The sequence below is a fragment of the Cornus florida genome, unplaced genomic scaffold (assembly GCF_030987335.1).
Source record: "Cornus florida cultivar Cherokee Brave unplaced genomic scaffold, ASM3098733v1 CherokeeBrave_3.0.0_Hap2_Chr08, whole genome shotgun sequence".
Classification (NCBI taxonomy): domain Eukaryota; kingdom Viridiplantae; phylum Streptophyta; class Magnoliopsida; order Cornales; family Cornaceae; genus Cornus; species Cornus florida.
The window spans coordinates 37,498,875-37,517,839 of NW_026775578.1; the positions used below are offsets into that span (position 1 = coordinate 37,498,875).

The 18,965-nt window shown below is 37.2% G+C and overlaps 1 protein-coding gene and 1 pseudogene across 2 annotated transcripts; both read right to left on the bottom strand.

Moving 5' to 3' along the window:
• Nucleotides 1-231: 231 nt before the first annotated feature.
• On the bottom strand, nt 232-13,099 carry LOC132271327 (TMV resistance protein N-like). Of its 2 annotated transcripts, XM_059772675.1 has the most exons (6): nt 12,434-13,099; nt 2,983-4,072; nt 2,581-2,856; nt 1,410-2,486; nt 669-1,326; nt 232-573 (listed from the first exon to the last, which is right to left on the bottom strand). In XM_059772675.1, the coding sequence occupies exons 1-5, from the start codon at nt 12,943-12,945 to the stop codon at nt 718-720; spliced, it is 3,564 nt and encodes a 1,187-aa protein (XP_059628658.1). In that variant the 5' UTR covers nt 12,946-13,099; the 3' UTR covers nt 232-573; nt 669-717. The 2 variants fall into 2 exon arrangements, with proteins under 2 accessions (XP_059628658.1, XP_059628657.1); XM_059772674.1 differs by having other exon boundaries at nt 232-1,326; nt 12,434-13,098.
• Nucleotides 13,100-14,534: 1,435 nt separating this feature from the next.
• LOC132271329 (disease resistance protein Roq1-like) lies at nt 14,535-18,959 on the bottom strand (annotated as a pseudogene).
• Between the last annotated feature and the right edge of the window lie 6 nt (nt 18,960-18,965).

The following is an 18,965-nucleotide window of genomic DNA, read 5'->3' on the forward strand; positions in this document are numbered from 1 at the left end:
GAAATGTGGTTGTGTGCATTCCTTCTTCGTATCGAAGCTAATCTGTATTGTTGTGCCATAAGATCAATCAATAAGACGTGTCATTTCTTTCAAATTTAATCTGTCATCTTTGTATTTATCTGTGCGAACAAGGTTAACAGATTATCTGACTATAATAACTAGATCCGACGTGAATTCAAAAATCAAACATTCTGTGTTATGTGGTATTATTTAGGCACCGTAATAAAAAGAATAAGACACTAATCAAATGAGAAATACAAACAGGTCCATCAATTGATTTTCGGTTGCTATCTTATCAGCACAAAACAAAAACCATCCAAAATGCTTATATTGGAAAAAACTCGAATTTATAAATGAGAGGATGATGTGCTATAGCCGCGTCAGATTCGGATCCCTAAGAATCATTTCTCGACAATTGTAGTGTGATCTCAAGATACATACTCTCTCTTAGCTACTGGGCTTTCATCATCAGCAGAGGCACTTCCATTGCCTTGTGTGCTTCATCATGGTGTTGTTGGGGGTCATACTCATCACGCTTTCTCTTCAGAGTATTATTTTTGTCTTCCTCATACACTACATGCAAAAGATAGAACATAGAATGCATCCATTATATTGTATATTGTTGCCAATGTTTATTATAAGAAGAGAAAAATTAAAAAGTGACGCACAAAATGTGATGATGGTTTAAAGAGATTTCATGACAATTGTGGTGCCATCTCAAAATACATGCTCTTTCTTAGCGCGGGGACTTTGATCATCATCAGAGTCATCGCGCTTTCTCTTGAGAGTATTATCTTTGTCTTCCACTGATACTGCTTCATCTGAACCCTCAATGATTCCCAGATTCCCACACCCATCCTTCCATTTTTTCACGTCTTCCTCGTACACTACATGGACTCCCCACTTCTTTGCTGGCAACGCCCTTGCACCAAAGTTGAAAAAAACGTCAACTTGGCACCATTTGTTTGAATTTTGATCCCATGCCCCACTCCCAATCCCAAGGACATGAGTTGGAAGATAGCTCAGCAACATGTGTTCGGAATCAACGTTCCTATCTGTGGGATTCCAACACAAACCCTGCCCAAGAATATATTGTCTATTATAACGGCCTGTGAAACGTAAAAAGATATCTGGCAAATCCATAACTGATTTTACATTTGCGAAGTCACCAACAGCACACACAGCAATCCCTATACATTTCTCGCTACACCAATCGGGAGGCAGTTGCAGATATGTTGAAGTACCTAAATTCTGATGGCCGAACATTTCTGGAATCTCTCTTCCGGGTAAAAACATAGAAAATTCAGAATTTACAACACAGAGCCTCTGTACCAAGAAAACAACATGTCATTCATTCATAAATACATGTGCACATATATAAATATATAGAAAGAGGGAGAGAAAGTAACCTGAAACAGAAATCTCAACAACATATCACTCACATCTTCACTCCATTTATTCTCTAACAGCTTCAAGCAATTTGACAATGTGACCGAACACAGTGATCTATAATTTGTAGACAGATCTCCAACGCTTACTAATGATTGGCAATCATCTGCCAATAATTGAAGGATACATGATGGAAGCTTTGGTAATGCTTCTAGCCTCTTACAGCCTACTAACTCGAGTTTTTCAAGTTGAGAAAGCTGGGAGATGCTTTCAGGTAAACTAACAAAATTGTTTTTGCTTAAATTCAACTTTGTCAGAGAGGATAAGCTGCCAAGGTCACTGGGAATCCCTCCTTCAGACAAATTGCAATCACTAAGATCAAGTTTTGTCAAGGAATTCAAACCTGTTAGAGAAGGAAGCACCAAACACATTGAATCTTCACATTTCCTTGCTAAAAACCAAGATGAAAAAAATGATTGAGATAATGTTCCCTTGCATCCACTAAGGGACAATACTTTGAGGTCTTCCAAAAGATTAATAGAAGATGGTAGTTGTTTGATAGAAGTTTTATTCGCTTGAAGCTCCTCTAAACATTTTATATTTCCCAAGTTGTCTGGCAATTCCTCTAGTTTTGAGCAGCCAGAGAGAGTGAGAGTTTTAAGGCAGCTCAACCTACAAATGGTTCTAGGAAGAATCGTAAGGTATTTGCATTCACTCAAATCCATCAAGGTAAGGCTAGTCAGATGTTCAATTGACGAGGGCAGTTCTTTTATGGCAGTTCTATCCAAATAAAGGTCTGTTAAACATACCATATCCCCCAAGATTTCTGGAAACTTTTCTAATTTCAAGCAGCCTGATAGAATAAAAGTCTCAAGAGATTCCAAGTGAATACCATTCGGAAACCTCTTCAGATTTCTGCAGTCTTTCAGGCTTAGAAAAACAAGCCTTTTGAGAACTCCAATGGATGAGTGAACCTCTACCAAACTCATACAATCCTCAAGATTCAGTGTCTCCAGATTTGGAGTAACTGTGAAGTCCGGGGTGCTAGATAGCCTATGGGAGTGACTAAGGTTGATGACCTTCAACTTGTCCAGAGGCTGTTGAAACAAATGGAAAAAAATTAGAATAACAGGCTCTCATGAAACATGACAATATATTCAATATAGTTAAAATTTATAATATTGATCACACCTTTATTTTCTTCCAAAGTTGTTTGATGCTGCTATAACACATGCTAAGTTCAACAAGATTCTCTGCCTGAAAACTTGCTGGCAGACAGCCTGAAGGGTATGCATGCCAATCAAGACACCGCAACTCTTTTGGAAGGTGGGCAGGGCCTTTACTGAACACCACATTGTAAACTTTGAATAGCCTTAGTTTCTTCATCTTTCTGAAGGCTTCAGAATTAAGGTCAACAACTTCAGGTTTAGGCAGTTCCAAGCACACGGCTTCAACTTTTTCTGTCCCCTAACAACCGAGAGCACAAAGCAGAAGTAAAGATGTAATATAAAATGTCGGTTAGGATTATAAAATGTGGCTTCTTCAAGAAAATATCTATTAGTCGAAAAGCTGATTTTTCACCAGCTACCTTACCATATTTTCTGTCAACACATAACAAACATCCTCTCGAAGCCACAACCTGCTACGTTTCCAAGATTCTTGAGATTCTTGATGAATAATATACCAACCCATATCTTGTATCAAATCATGCATCCAAAACTGATCGTTTGAAATAGTTATGAGAGACTTTTCAATAAGAACAGGTATTCCAATTCCAGGGCAGAAGCCGCAACTGTCGAGTACTCTCATTACATTACACTTGTGTTTCCCTTTGAAGAAGCATGCAATATCAAGGAAAATTTCCTTCTCCATTTCATCCAGTCCATAGAAACTGATTTTAAGCACCTGAAGAATTTCTTTGTTAGGAATTTTGTGCAGCTTAATCAATGTGCTTTTCCATTCATCTGTTTTTCTACCATATAGAAAAGAACCCAAAATTGTAAGTGCTAATGGAAGGCCACCAGCATAATCTACAATCTGGTTTGAGAGCTCCAAATAACCTTCAGAAGGAAAACTTTGTTTGAAGGCTTTTAAAGAAAGGAGCTGGATAGCTTCATCTTCATTCAATGCCTCAACTGCGTGACTTTCATTCACTCCATGAGCAGTTAACAAATGTTTATCTCGTGTCGTTATGATGATTCTAGTCCCAACGCCAAACCAACCATGCTCTCCAGCTATTGCATCTAGTTGCTCCCGTTTATCCACATCATCAAGAACAACAAGAACTCTTTTAAACCGTAGTCTGGATATTATCATGTTTGCTCCTCTAACAGTATCGGTTATATTTATATTACTCCCTATAAGTATTTCAGAAAGGAGTTGTTTTTGTAAAGCTTCCAAACCTTGTTTTTCTGAGATTTCTCTAACATTTGCGAGAAAGCAGCTACCCTCAAACTGATGATAGATTCGGTCATAAACAGCTCTTGCAATAGTTGTCTTACCTATTCCCCCCATTCCCCATATTCCTATAAAACGAACCTCATCCAACCCTTCAGACAACAATGATTTCATTTTCTCCACACGAGACTCTGTTCCAACCAGATACTGGGCAGCAAGTGGAGATGTATGGTTCAGTTTATTGAAAATCTCTTCAACTATTTTTACAATACATTTTGACTCATGCCTGTAGAGTTAGAATCATGACCATGTGTTAAGTTGAGAACTTAAAATGAAGAAATATTATTCAATGTTGGTTGATTTTTTATTCAATGTTTGAAATAGTTACAGAAATATAAATGAACTGTAAAGAGAAACTGAAACAACAACATATCTAAGCATATTGACACACATTTATGACATTCTAGGCAAATGTGCTTTCCCAAAATACTATTTCAGCTAAAACTAACAACTCAAAGAAAATAATCCTAAAAAGGATAGAATAACAGTAGAAATATAAAAAGAAGAAAAATGAGAGAATTGTGTAAAGTCTAGAATGAGATGAATCACTCATTCACAGCTCTGGTATTTATAGATAAAAACAGCAAAAGCTCATATTACAAGAAAGAAAACTAACTCAAATATAAATCAAATCACAGAATATTCTAAAGCATATTCTTTAGCATATTCTATAGCATAATCAAATCTCTGTTATTATGGTAAGTCAGTTCATAAATCGTGGCTATCATATATGCTGACACTCCCCCTCAAGTTGGTGTGTAGATATCTGAAACACCCAACTTGAACAATGCATTCTCAAACACAATCTTGCTAATGCTATTTGTAAAAATGTCTGCAAGCTGCTGAGAGCTTGTGACAAACGGAGTGCAAATTTGACCAGAGATAATATTCTCTCAAATGAAGTGACGGTCCACCTCTATATGCTTAGTCCTGTCATGTTGAACGGGATTTGCTGCTATGCTAATGACAGACTTGTTGTCACAGTACTTTGAGAATGGAAGCGACATCGGAAGGCACAAGTCTATCATTAAGGTTTTCAGCCATAGCAACTCACGTACCCCAAGAGACATAGCCCTATACTCTGCTTTTGCACTAGATCGAGAGACAACATCCTGTTTCTTATTGCGCCAAGTAACTAAGTTACCACCAATAGTGGTACAATAACCCGAAGTTGACCTCCTATTTGAAACTGATCCTGCATAATCAGCATCTGTCCAAGCCTCAACACGTAAGTGACCATGATTGGCAAACAAAATACCACGGCCCGGACACCCTTTTAAGTAGCGAAGGATCCAAATAGCTGCATCAAGGTGAGGGGTACGAGGAGAGTGCATGAATTGACTCACGACACTCGCTATATAAACAATGTCAGGTCGAGTCATGGATAAATAGATGAGCTTCCCCACAAGTTGTTGATACTGACCAATATCCGACAACTCCTCCCCCTCAGAATCAGCCAATCGATGATAATGCTCAATTGGAATATCAGCACCAGCGCCAAGCTGACCAGAAGCAGAAAACAAGTCAAGAACATACTTGCGTTGAGAGATGAAAATGCCAGCCTTAGAGCGAGCCACCTCAATGCCCAAGAAGTACCGTAGGGGACCAAGATCCTTAATTTCAAACTGACTGCCAAGATATCTCTTAACCTCAGCAATTCCAGTAGTATCATCTCTGGTAAGAACAATATCATCGACATACACAATGAGAGCAACTGTCTTACCGCCTGAATGACGTAAAAACAAGGTATGATCAGCTGCACTTTGATGGAAACTAAACTTGAGCATGGCAGTGCCAAAGCGATCAGACCAAGCTCAAGAAGACTGCTTGAGGCCATACAGAGAACGACGAGGATGACATACCATACCAGAATGAGCAGGAAAACGAAAGCCCGGAGAAGGAACCATGTACACCTCCTCCTGCAAATCATTATCGAGAAAGGCATTCTTGACATCTAACTGAAATAGAGGCCAAGATCGAATCACAACAACGGAAAATAATACATGAATGGTATTCATCTTGGCAACAGGGGCAAAAGTCTCCTGATAATCTATGCCATAAGTCTGAGTATAACCATTGGCAACCAACCGGGCGTTGTAACGAGCAACTGACCCATCTGGATTATGCTTAACTGTAAACACCTAACGACAACCCACAGCCTTTCGTCCAATAAAAAGTGGAACCATGTCCCAAGTCTGATTTTTCTCAAGTGCTTGTAGTTCTTCTATCATAGCATCATGCCATCGAGGTTGTGCTAGTGCATCTGCAACAATAGAAGGAAGAGGAACCGAGGCAACAAAAACAAGAAAACTCCAATAGGAGGGTGAGAGAGCACAATAAGAAACAAAATTAGAAATAAGGTATGTACAAGAACGTTTACCCTTTCAAAGAGCAATGGGGCGATCATTAAGCGAAACAATAGCTTGAGAAGGCGGAGCTGGTGCCAAGGGAACATGGCAGTCGAACGTGGGAGTAAAAGCTTGTACCTGTTGTCTCCGACTATAAACCTGGAACAATTCCCCGTGCTGGAGGGGTATCACGAGAAGGAATTATAGAAGACGAAACAGGTAAAGGTAGAAGAGTTGAAGACGGAAGAAGGTGATCATCCATTATATTCAATAGGAACCATTCACTTTGAGAACCACTATAGTATGGTGAATGCTTAAGGAAAGAAACATCCATGGATCTAAACCGTTGACGACTGGGAGGATGGTAACACGTATAACTTTTTTAAGAGTGAGAATAGCCCAAAAACACACACTTCAAAGCCTTGGGGTCAAGCTTTGTACGAGACTGCCCAACTGCTGAACAAAGCATACACACCCGAAGACTCGCGGAGCAATAAAAAAAATAGATGAATTGGGATGTAAGATTAAGAGTGGTGCTGCAAAGTTAAGAACCCTAGAAGAGTCCTACTAATGATGTAAACAGCTGTAAGAACTGCATCTCTAAAAACTGATTGGGGAACATTCATGCCAATACAGATTGCTCTGGCTAAGTCAAGGATGTGGCGATTCTTTCTCTCAGAACGGCCATTCTGTTGAGGAGTTTTAGCATTAGCCATCTGATGCTCAATCCCAAATTATGTACATAATTACTATACCTCCCCCCATAAGTGTACTCCATACCCTGGTCAGATCTAAATTTTTTTTATGGTACGACCATATTGAGTCTGAACCATTATGATAAACTTTTAAACATGGTGTACACCTCATTTTTGGTTTTCATAAGATAAACCCATGTAACATGACTATGATCATCATTGAACAACATGAAATATCAAAATCCAATACTAGAAGTAACTGGGCAAGGACCCCACACATCTAAATGAACAAGATCAAAAGGTGTTACAACAAATTTATTACAACTAGCAGGATAATTGGAACGAACATGTTTAGCCAAATGACATGTCTCATAGGATAAATCTGACACTGCCACGTTACAAAATAAGGAAGGAAATAAATGTTTTAAATAACCGAAAGAAATATGTTCTAAAAGCATATGCCAATGCATAAGCTGGGCTTTATTAGATAAAACAAAATTAGAAAATGAAGCTGAACGTGCTTGAGGTAACAAAGGAGCATCCAACAAGTATAGACCGTCCGCTTCATGCTCACAGCCAATCGTCCGTTTTGACATCCTGAAAAATACAATAGGAGGGAAAGAACATTACACTACAATTTAATTGTTTAGTAACACTACTAACAAAAATAAGATTTGTAGTCAACTGTGGAACATGAAGTGTATCTGACAAAGTTAATGAAGGAGTAATTGATATGTGACCTTTCCCAGCAATAGAAGATGAAGAGCCATTCGTAAGGTGTACCCTGCGATGGCTAGAGCAGATACTATAAGATTCAAAGAATGGGGGCATACCAGTCATATTGTCTGAAGCACCAGAATCAATGATCCATGGTGTCGAAGATGTAGATACGCTATGTGCAGATGCAATAATACCTGAGTGGGCATAAGTGGAGGTTTGCTGAGATGATGCTCCATTTGGTTGAAGAATTGTTTGAACTTGTCCAAATTAGCTTGAGTTAAGGTAACTGTGGCAGAAGATGTAGAGGCAAAGTTGTCAAGAGTTGACAACGAGACTAGTCGTGTACCAAAATGTGCAGAGAATCGAGACTGTTGTTTTTGTTGCGGTGGGCATCCATGTAGAGCATAACAACAAGTTTTGATGTGACCAATTTTTCCACAATAGTGACACTGTCCACGTTGTCGTCCGAGAAGAGGACCGGTGGTAGAGCTTTGAACTCTCTGGGATGGTGCAGTTCCTGAAAGGTTGGGAACCCGAACTGCCATAGTAGAACAATCAACAGAAGCAACACCTAATGGATGAGTTTGATGACTCTCATCTGACAACACATAGGAGTATACATCCTCAAGAGTAGGGAATAAAGATAAGTCCAATAAATGAACACGAGCATACTCAAACTCGTCGTTTAACCCGGCAAGAAACTGAAACACTTGATTCTTCTCCACAATCCCTGCATATAAAACTGCATCATCTGGATACTTCCAAGAGTTAAAGGAATCATAATATGACATCTCCTCCCAAATAACACGAAGCTTGGCGATGTAACCTAAAATTATCAAGTCACCATGAGAAATCCTGGTGATATCTCACCCCAGATGGAAAATCTGTGCATTATTCTCCTTCTAAGAATAAATGCGTTGAACTGAATCCCAAATCTGCTTAGCAGTCTTCATAAATATATAGCCAACAACTATGTTTGGTTACATCGAATTGACTAGCCAAGACATAACCATAGTGTTATCTGCAAACCACTGTGGATATGTCTTTTCTGACTCAGCTGCCTCTTTCTCAGAACCAATAATATAGCCAATCTTGCCTTTGCCACCAATGAACATCTTGGCAGACTGTGTCCAAATGAAATAGTTGGAACCATCCAACTTTATTGTGGTGATTTGAAGTCTTGAATTTTCTGATGAGTTGGTGGGAAAAATGGCACCACCGCCCACAGAACTTGAGCCAAGAGAATTAACAGTCGAGGACCCTGAATCTGCCATAATTTGTCACACGATAATAAAAAAATCCAAAAAAACACCACAAATTCTCTTAATAAATCAAAGGATCTCCTCAGATCATAAAAAATAACAATGTCTCCTCAGACCATTCCCGAAAAATCTAAATACATACCTTTTTTAAGGAGCGCTTCCCGCTTACATATAGCCAGACAGCCTCCTTCTTAATATCCGGAACTTCTTTGTAGACTAAATTTTTTTTACCCAAGCCCTTCTAGGTGTTGGAGACCAACTATCCCAATTTACCCAACTCTAGAAGAATAAAAAAGAAATTGTAAAACTTAAAAATACCTATTTTCGATCACAAAACAGCAACACTGCAAAATATGTGTAGGCAACGTCACAAGATATCACAAATAGTCTAAGGTGGCTGTCACACAAGTAGCAAGGCTGCTGAAAGGTGTCAAAAGGTGTTGGCTCTGATACCAAGTAGAAATATAAAAAGAAAAAAAAAAAAAAAAAAAAAAAAAAGAAAAAAAAAAAGAGAATTGTCTAAATGCTTGAATCAGATGAATCACTCATTCACAACTCTAGTATTTATAGATAAAAAGAGCACACGCTCATATTACAAGAAAGGAAACTGAATCAAATTTAAATCAAATTATAGTATATTCTAAAGCATATTTTATGGCATATTCTATAGTATAATCAAATCTTTGCTATTATGTAAGTCATTCCATAAATCGTGGATATCATATATGCTAACAATAACCAAGTCTTTCACCTCACAACTAAGAAGAAGTTTTGATTTCCTTTTCCATTCAACCTTTTTTTCTTCCATTTATTTATTTATTTATTTATTTATCAAAGTTGGTGGTGTCAAGCCTCTTATAACACCTCATATTTCACCACTGAGTACATGCAGTTTCCCTGTCCCACATATACCAGACAATTGCCAGGAAATTCTATAAAGATGGCTCCAAGGAAATTCGAACTTCTTCTAAGATGTGAGGTAAAAAACTTGGTTATGCTATCCTTTTTAGGATTATTTTCTTTGAGTTGTTACTTTTAGCTGAAATAGTATTTTGGGAAAGCACATTTGTTGCAAAATTACCAAAATAGCCCTATTTCATGTAAAAGAATTGAAAGATCTTTTTATATACCTGTTAAGTTTGCGCCAGCAGAATGGCATGCTTTTGGATAAAATACAAAATTATCCAAATGTTGATTAAGAAATTCAAATGTAAATTGATTTCATATAAGAGCTAATTGAGTTCAAGTGACATGAAGAATTAGTATCTGTAAATGAACGATTTCGAACACGTGAAGAAAAAATAATTTACTATAGATATATCAAATCATTCGAGGCATGCATAGGACTGCTACTAACAAATTAAATATAATTTTTGGTTTATGGTATTTTTATTTTTTCCCCCTTCTAATTTTACTTTCTTTTTAACACTCAAGATGTCCACTGATTATATTTAAAACAGACTAATAGTCACAAGGGTCTTGTCTCACATCGGATACGTATGGGAAGGGTGTTTGGGCTTTATTTTAAATGTACTTTATGTACGGATGGGACCAGGCATGTTCTGATATCAATTGTAATAGGTCTACTCTTACCATCCAATCTGAGCACCCCAAACTACCCTATCTCTAATACAACTACTGTATGTTTCATGCTAACCTAAGCAACTAAAATAAAACGATAAAAATGGCCTTGCCCACTAACACCATTTCTCACCTCTCACATAGTACATGTTTGCGTATATGTAAAAACATAAATGCAATGTTAATTATGGTGTGTATATATATAAGCCACAATACATACAATAGCCTAAAAACCTATGGATAATACTTGTGTCTGTTACGACAAATGCAACGAACCCAAGATAGAAACAAGAATCATGACAAAAAAGTAGACACAACACACAAAGAACACAGAGATTTATAAGTGGTTCGGCAACAAACTACGTCCACGGTGGAGATCTAGAGAAAGTCTTCATTATGTGTAAAATCGGAAATTACAAGTTTTCAGCCCCTCACCGAATTTCAGTCTCTCTCTCTTAGACCACTCCAAACCCTAAGCGCTCTTATATATCGAGCTACAAGAAGAGACTAATTAGGGTCCACGACCAATGAGCAAAAAACCATAAAAAAATTTCAAACGCGACCCGGCACCAAATTCGAGCCACAACATCACAAATCTCCACTTTGGCTCGAATTATGCCAAGATCTACAATCTCTAGCTACTCCTTTCGCCTTTTCCATATGCCCCTAAAGGGCTGAGCAACTGCGAGTACCAATCAAGTCCAGACAGTGTCTGAACTTGAGTGTAGGAATGACCTTAGTCATCCTATCTGCCGGATTCTCTGCCCTCCGAATCTTCCCAATAGCACCCTATGCAACCACATCTCCGATGAAGTGTGTTATGACAAACGCAACGAACCCAAGATAAAATATGACAGAAAAGTAAACACAACACACAAAGAACACAAAAATTTATACGTGGTTCGACAACAACCTACGTTCACGGTTGAAATCAGGCGAAAGTCTTCACTATGTGTAAAATCGGAGATTACAAGTTTTTAGCCCCCCACTTTGTTTCTGTATGAATTTCAGAGTTTCTCTCTTCAACCACTCCAAACCCTAAGCACCCTTATATATCGGCCTACAAGAGACTAATTAAGGTCCACGACCAATGAGCAAAAAATGAGTCAAGATTTTTTCAGTGTGGTAGCCTACCAGTACCTCTTGCACCCGCCCTAGGTCGCCACAATGCACCCCCCTAAGAGGCCCGACGTCCCCGTCAGCACGCTTCCGGCTGGGTTAGGCTCTGATACCATTTGTAACGACCCACTCCACTACATGGTATGATATTGTCCGCTTTGCGTCCAAGCTTGCACGATTTTGTTCTAGGGTTTGGCGACTTATGTGGACAGGTGTGCCGTGGGCGGGCTACAGCATGCACGATCCCACCTCGCCTAGGTGTGGAAACGTTAAGTGTTATATATGTAGGATTTGTACACAGGATTTGTACGCTCCAATTGGTATGAGGCCTTTTAAGGATTAACCCCAAAAACAAAACCGTCGGTCCCAAAGCGGACAATATCATACCAAACGAAGAAAATTTATTCATTCCTTCTTATCTCCCCTCGACCCCTCTTCAAGTGTTTGGTGGTGGAGGCAAGTAGGAGGTAAAGTGTTTTGAAGGATGCAAAAGAAGAAGTGGTGATGGTTTTGCTGGATATAGAGAGAGAAGCAAACAAAGAACTGGTGATGGGTAGTAAGAGAAAGAAAGAAAAATTTTAGGATTCAGATGGGTCAAATTTCATTGGACTACGATCTGATTTGTGAGGAACCCACTTATCCATGAGAAACTGAAATCAATCACTGAAAATGATATACTGATGAGCATATACATGTTTATATACAAAATCCATCATTTCTCTCCTGGTAATCGGAATACCCACTTGAATTTATAAAAAAAATAAACATTGAAATTTATTTTTTCATTTTTTTTCAATTATACAAAACACGATATAATTACAAGAGAAGTGAACTAAGAATGCGCTAAATTTGTTATAATTACCCGTTTGCTGTATCCGGAACACTATATCCGCTTATATTTGCTGCTTCCACCAGAGCAGTCTTCCATTTCTGCACTTTCTCCATGTTCCCACTGAAAACTTTCTCGTGAATTTCAAAGGCTGATCCAAAGCTCCCTGTTTGTTTCCGCACTTCTGAAGGATCCACATCGTAGAACACTGGTATCACTGTCTGCCCCATCGTCTTCTTGCATTCCACGATTTTCACGAGTTCATCCAAACACCACTTGGAGGAAGCGTAGTTTTTGGAGAAGACGATGAGAGCGAATCGAGATTCTTCGATCGCTTTGAGTAGTGCTGGTGAAATTTCTTCTCCTCTCTTGAGTTGCTCGTCGTCTTTGAAGGTGTAGATTCCTTTCTGAGACAAAGCAGTGAACAGATGGTCTACAAAGTTCTTGCGAGTGTCTTCACCTCTGAAGCTCAAGAATACCTCGTAATTCCATTTAGGGTTAGGATTTGAAGTTGAAGACACTGTGTGTGCGCTCGTGGAAGCCATTGGTAACCAAAAATCTGGTGAATGTGTGAAGGATTTGAAGGTAGAAAGGAACACTTTGCTTCACTTTCTGTGAGGATTTGGTTATCTATACATTGGGTTTTCTGCTTGACATATAAGCAATTTCGCTCTCTTTTTTTAATGAAAATTCGGTGGAAAGTGATGTGGAACCGGACTCATGAGATACTGAGGTTGAATTTGGACTTTCCTGCGCTCATTCATTTCTCACTCTATAATACCTCAATTTTATTATTTTTCTTTCTACAAATACTATTCATTTCTCCCTCATTTTTATACTAGTATATAATACCTCGATTTTATTATTTTATTTTATAAATACTTTATTTATATTTTATTTTATTTCTCTCTCTATAATTATATTCTTTTCTTCTCATTAGTTGTGTCTCTCTAATGGCTCTCTCCCACGTAATAATAATAAATAAATAATAATTAATTAATTAAATTTATCTTTCTTCAAAAAATTTACTTATATCTTAGTGTATCTGAAACTCTCTGCATGTCCCAATGTGAGATGTTGTGACGTGTATATATATACAATAATATTTTCTTTATAGAAATAATAATATTTTTTAAAACATAAAAGTGATTTACATATTATGTTAGTAATTTATTTTTCCATATTCATATGATCAAAAATTAAATATTAATTTACCAAAAAAAATAATAAAATTAAATATCAATAAGACGAATATATATATATATATATATATATATATATATATATATATATATACCTAAATGTTTATACCTCTTATATACTCTTTTTAAGAATGAAATTTTTGGTCAAAGAATTTGTCATCTGTATAAAAAAAAAAAGTTTATTCCGCACAAAAAATATATAGTATTTTTATATTTATTTATATTATTATTCACTAATTATTAGTCGGAATATGATTTGGCACTTGAATTTTTATATATATATATATATATTACATTATATTTCATTTGATTTTTTAAATAAAGATAATAATAAAAATTATTTATTTGATTAAAGATATATTTTTTATTATTATATTTTAATTTTTTACATTATATTTCATTTGATTTTACTCTTTGAGTAAGCCCTCTTAAGTAATTTCAACTTTTAATCATCTTTTATTACTTTTATTATTTTTGTAAAGACAATCTTGAGGGACATTTTTGTATTTTTGTCTATCTTACTTTATTTAACTGATTATAAGCCTCTTATTATATGGTATAATTTGAACACGAGAATGGTTATATGTACACTTTTCTTTTTTGCTCCCCTTTTCAAATGAAATATGTATTTTAGACTCTGCTTATTTTAAGCCCGAGGGAGTAACAATTACGGTGCTTCAAATGGTACAATATGTCAATATGATGCAATGTCAAAGTAATTTTGCATTAACGTGGATGTAAATGTTGTTCAAAAGTGAGAGACTTTCCCAAAGTAGGTAAATAAAATACTACATAGAACATGGGAAAGGTACAAGGGGTCCAACATTCACAACAAATACTTTTAAAAAACTCACTATACATCACATTATATAAACAACTTTTCCAAATAAATATTTAAAATATGTTTAGCAACAAACCATAAACAACATTAACTGAAACATGAATGTAAACTATGTAAATCAACACTTTTGAAGTGGTGAATCTAAAATTGAAAATAAATTTGGTTGATCACGGATATAAATGTGGTTAGAGTGATGGATGACTTCTGTTCAACAACTAAACCAGGAACGTATAAATTTTATATCTATTTCACTTTCAATACATGCAAAAGATTGAACCGTTCCTCTTATTCGTGAAGTTTACTCAAATTGTGATAATGGTTTACAGTGATTTCTTGACAATTGTGGTGCGATCTCAAAATTCATGCTCTCGATCTCTTAGCGCGGGGGCTTTGATCATCAGACTCATCACGCTCTCTCTTGACCCACTGGTACTGCCTCACCTGACTTGTCAATGATTCCAAAATTTCCATACCCATCCTTCCATTTTTTTCACATCTTTCTCGCATATGATATATTATTTGTAAACAGATCTCAGACGCTTATTAACGATTGGTAATCATCTGCAAATAATTAAAAAATACAAGATGGGAGCTTTGGTAATGCTTCTAGCCTCTTGTATGAGGGGGGTCAACCTCTAATGGATGGGTCAACCAAGTTCCGAAGTTGTTTAGTGATGTTGTAACACATGTTAAGTTCAACAAGATTCTCAGCCTGAAAACTTGCCGGCAAACAGCCTGAAGGGTATGCCTGCCAATCAAGCCACCACAACTAAACACCACATTGCGGACTTTGAATAGCCTCATCTTTGTGAAGGCATCAGAATTAAGGTCAACAACTTCTTGTTTAGGCAGTTCCAAGACTATGGCTTCAACTTCTTCTGTCCCCTAACAACCGAGAACACAAAGCAGAAGTAGGAGATACTATAAAAATAAAGTTCTGATAGACATTCCATAACAAATCTTTTCTAATTTCAAGCAGCCTAATAGAATAAAAGTCTCGACAGATTCAAAGTGAAATACCATTTGGAAATCTCCTCAGATTTTTTCAGTCTTTCAAACTTAGATAAACAAGCCTTTTGAGAACTCCAATGTATGGGGTGAACCTCTACCAAACTACATATAATTTATCCACACGCCCAGGACGAAGGAGTCATCACGCTCTCTCTTAAGAGTATTATTTTTGTTTTCCACTGCTGCTGCTTCATCTGATACGTCAATGATTCCCAAATTCCCACACCCATCCTTCCATTGTTTCACATCTTTCTGGCACACTACATGGAATCCCACTTTTTCGCCGGCAACCTCAAGTTGGCACCATTTGTATGGATTTCAAAGTAAACCTCAAGTTGGCACCATTTGTTTGGATTTTGACTCCAATTCCCATCCTCACTGGGAAGGACATGAGTTGGAAAATAGTTCAGCAACATGTGTTCGGAATAAATGTTCGTGGGAAACCAAAACCTACCCGACACAAGAGTAAATGGTTTATTATTATGGTCTGAGAAACATAAAACCATTTGTGGCATATGCATGGGTGAGTTTACAGTTGCGAAGTCACCAACAGCACACACTGCAATCCCCATACATCTCTCGTTACACCAATCTGTAGGCAGTTGCAGATATGTTGAAGTACCCAAATTCTGATGGCGGAACAACTCTGGAATCTCTCTTCCGGGTAAAAAAATAATAAAAAGAGAATTTGAGACACAAATCTTCTGCACCAAGAAAACAACAAACATGTCATTCATTCATATTTTATATACATGCTCATATATATATATATATATATTAAGAGGAAGAGAGAGTAACCTGAAACAGCAATCTCAGCAACATATCAAGCACATTTTCACTCCATTTATTCTCTAACAGCTGAAAGCAATTAGTGAATGTGACCGTACTCAGTGATCTATTATTTGTAGACAGATCTCCAATGCTTATTAATGATTCACAATCATCTGCCACTAATTTAAGAATACAAGATGGAAGCATTGGTAATGCTTCTAGCCTCTTGCAGCCTACTAACTCGAGCCTTTCAAGTTGAGAAAGCCGGGATATGCTTGCAGGTAAACTAACAAAATTGTTTCTGCTTAAATTCAAGTCTTTCAAAGAGGATATGCAGCCAAGGTCACTAGGGATCCCTCCTAGAGACAGATTGCAATCACTTAGATCAAGTGTTGTTAAGGAATTCAAACCTGTTAAGGAAGGAAGCACCAAATACACAGAATCTTCACATTTCCTTGGTAAAAACCAAGATGAAAAAAATGATTGAGATATTGTTCCCTTGCATCCACTGAGGGATAAGACTTTGAGGCCTTCCAAACGATTAATGGAGGATGGTAGTCGTTTGATAGCAGTATTATTTGCACGAAGCTCCTCCAAACATTTTATATTTCCCAGGTCCTCTGGCAATTCCTCAAGTTTTGAGTAGCCAGAGAGAGAGAGGCTTTTTAGACAGCTCAACCTACAAATGGTTCTTGGAAGACTCATAAGGTATTTGCATTCACTCAAATCCATTAAAGTAAGGCTGGTGAGATGTTCAATTGACGAGGGCAGTTCTTTTAAGGATGTCCTATCCAAATAAAGTTCTGATAGACATTCCATATTAACCAATAATTCCATAAACTTTTCTAGTTTTAAACATCCAGAGATGATGAGAGTTTTTAGACATCTCAACCTACGAATGGTTCTTGGAAGACTTGTAAGATTTTTACATTCACTCAAATCCATCAAAGTAAGGTTAGTGAGATGTTCAATTGACAAGGGCATTTCTTTTATGGCAGTTCTATCCAAATAAAGTTTTGATGAACGTGCCATATCCCCCAAGATTTCTGGACACTTTTCCAATTTCAAACAGCCTGATAGAATAAAAGTCTCAAGACATTCCATGTGAATACCATTCGGAAATCTCTTCAGATTTTTGCAGTCTTTCAAAGTTAGAAAAACAAGCCTTTTGAGAACTCCAATGGATGGGTGAACCTCTACCAAACTCATACAATCCTCAAGAATCAGTGTCTCCAGATTTGGAATATCTGTGAAGTCCGGGGTCAAGGATAACCTATGGGAGTAACTAAGGTTGATGACTTTCAACTTGGTCAGAGGCTGTTGAAACAAATGAAAAATATTAGAATAACTGGCTCTAATGAAAAGGAGAGTCTATTCAATAAAGTTCAAATATATAATATTGAGCATACCTTTATTTCCTTCCAAAGATGTTTAATGCTGCTATAACACATGCTAAGTTCAACAAGATTCTCTGCCCGAAAACTTGCAGGCAGACAACCTGAAGGGTATGCATGCCAATCAAGACACCGCAACTCATTTGGAAGATATGCTGGGCCCTTATTGAACACCACATTATGGACTTTGAATAGCCCTAGTTTCTTCATCATTGTGAAGGCCTCAGAATTAAGGTCAACAACTTCTGGTTTAGGCAGTTCCAAGACTATGGCTTCAACTTTTTCTGCCCCATAACAACCGAGAGCACAAAGTAGAAGTAAGAGATACAATATAAAATGTCTGCTAGGATTAAAAAATGTGGCTTCTTCAATAAAAATGTCTGTTAGTAAAAAGGCTGATTTTTCCCAAGCTATCTTACCATATTTTCTGTCAACACATAACAAATATCCTCTCGAAGCCACAACCTGCTACGTTTCCAAGATTCTTGAGATTCTTGATGAATAATATACCAACCCATATCTTGTATCAAATCATGCATCCAAAACCGATCGTTTGAAATAGTTATGAGAGACTTTTCAATAAGAACAGGTATTCCAATTCCAGGGCAGAAGCCGCAACTGTTGAGTATTCTTGTTACATTACACTTGTGTTTCCCTTTGAAGAAGCATGCAATATCAAGGAAAATTTCCTTCTCCATTTCATCCAGTCCGTAGAAACTGATTTTAAGCACCTGAAGAATTTCTTTGTTAGGAATTTTGTGCAGCTTAATCAATGTGCTTTTCCATTCATCTGTTTTTCTACCATATAGAAAAGAACCCAAAATTGTAAGTGCTAATGGAAGGCCACCAGCATAATCTACTATCTGGTTTGAGAGCTCCAAATAACCTTCAGAAGGAAAATATTGTTTGAAGGCTTTTAAAGAAAAGAGCTGGATAGCTTCATCTTCATTCAATGCCTCAACTGCGTGACTTTCATTCACTCCATGAGCAGTTAACAAATGTTTATCTCGTGTCGTTATGATGATTCTACTTCCAACGCCAAACCAACCACGCTCTCCAGCTATTGCATCTAGTTGCTCCCGTTTATCCACATCATCAAGAACAACAATAACTCTTTTAAAACGTAGTCTGGATATTATTATGTTTGCTCCTCTAACAGTATCGGTTATATTTATATTAATCCCTATAAGTATTTCAGAAAGGAGTTGTTTTTGTAAAGCTTCCAAACCTTGTTTTTCTGAGATTTCTCTAACATTTGCGAGAAAGCAGCTACCCTCAAACTGATGATAGATCCGGTCATAAACAGCTCTTGCAATAGTTGTCTTACCTATTCCCCCCATTCCCCA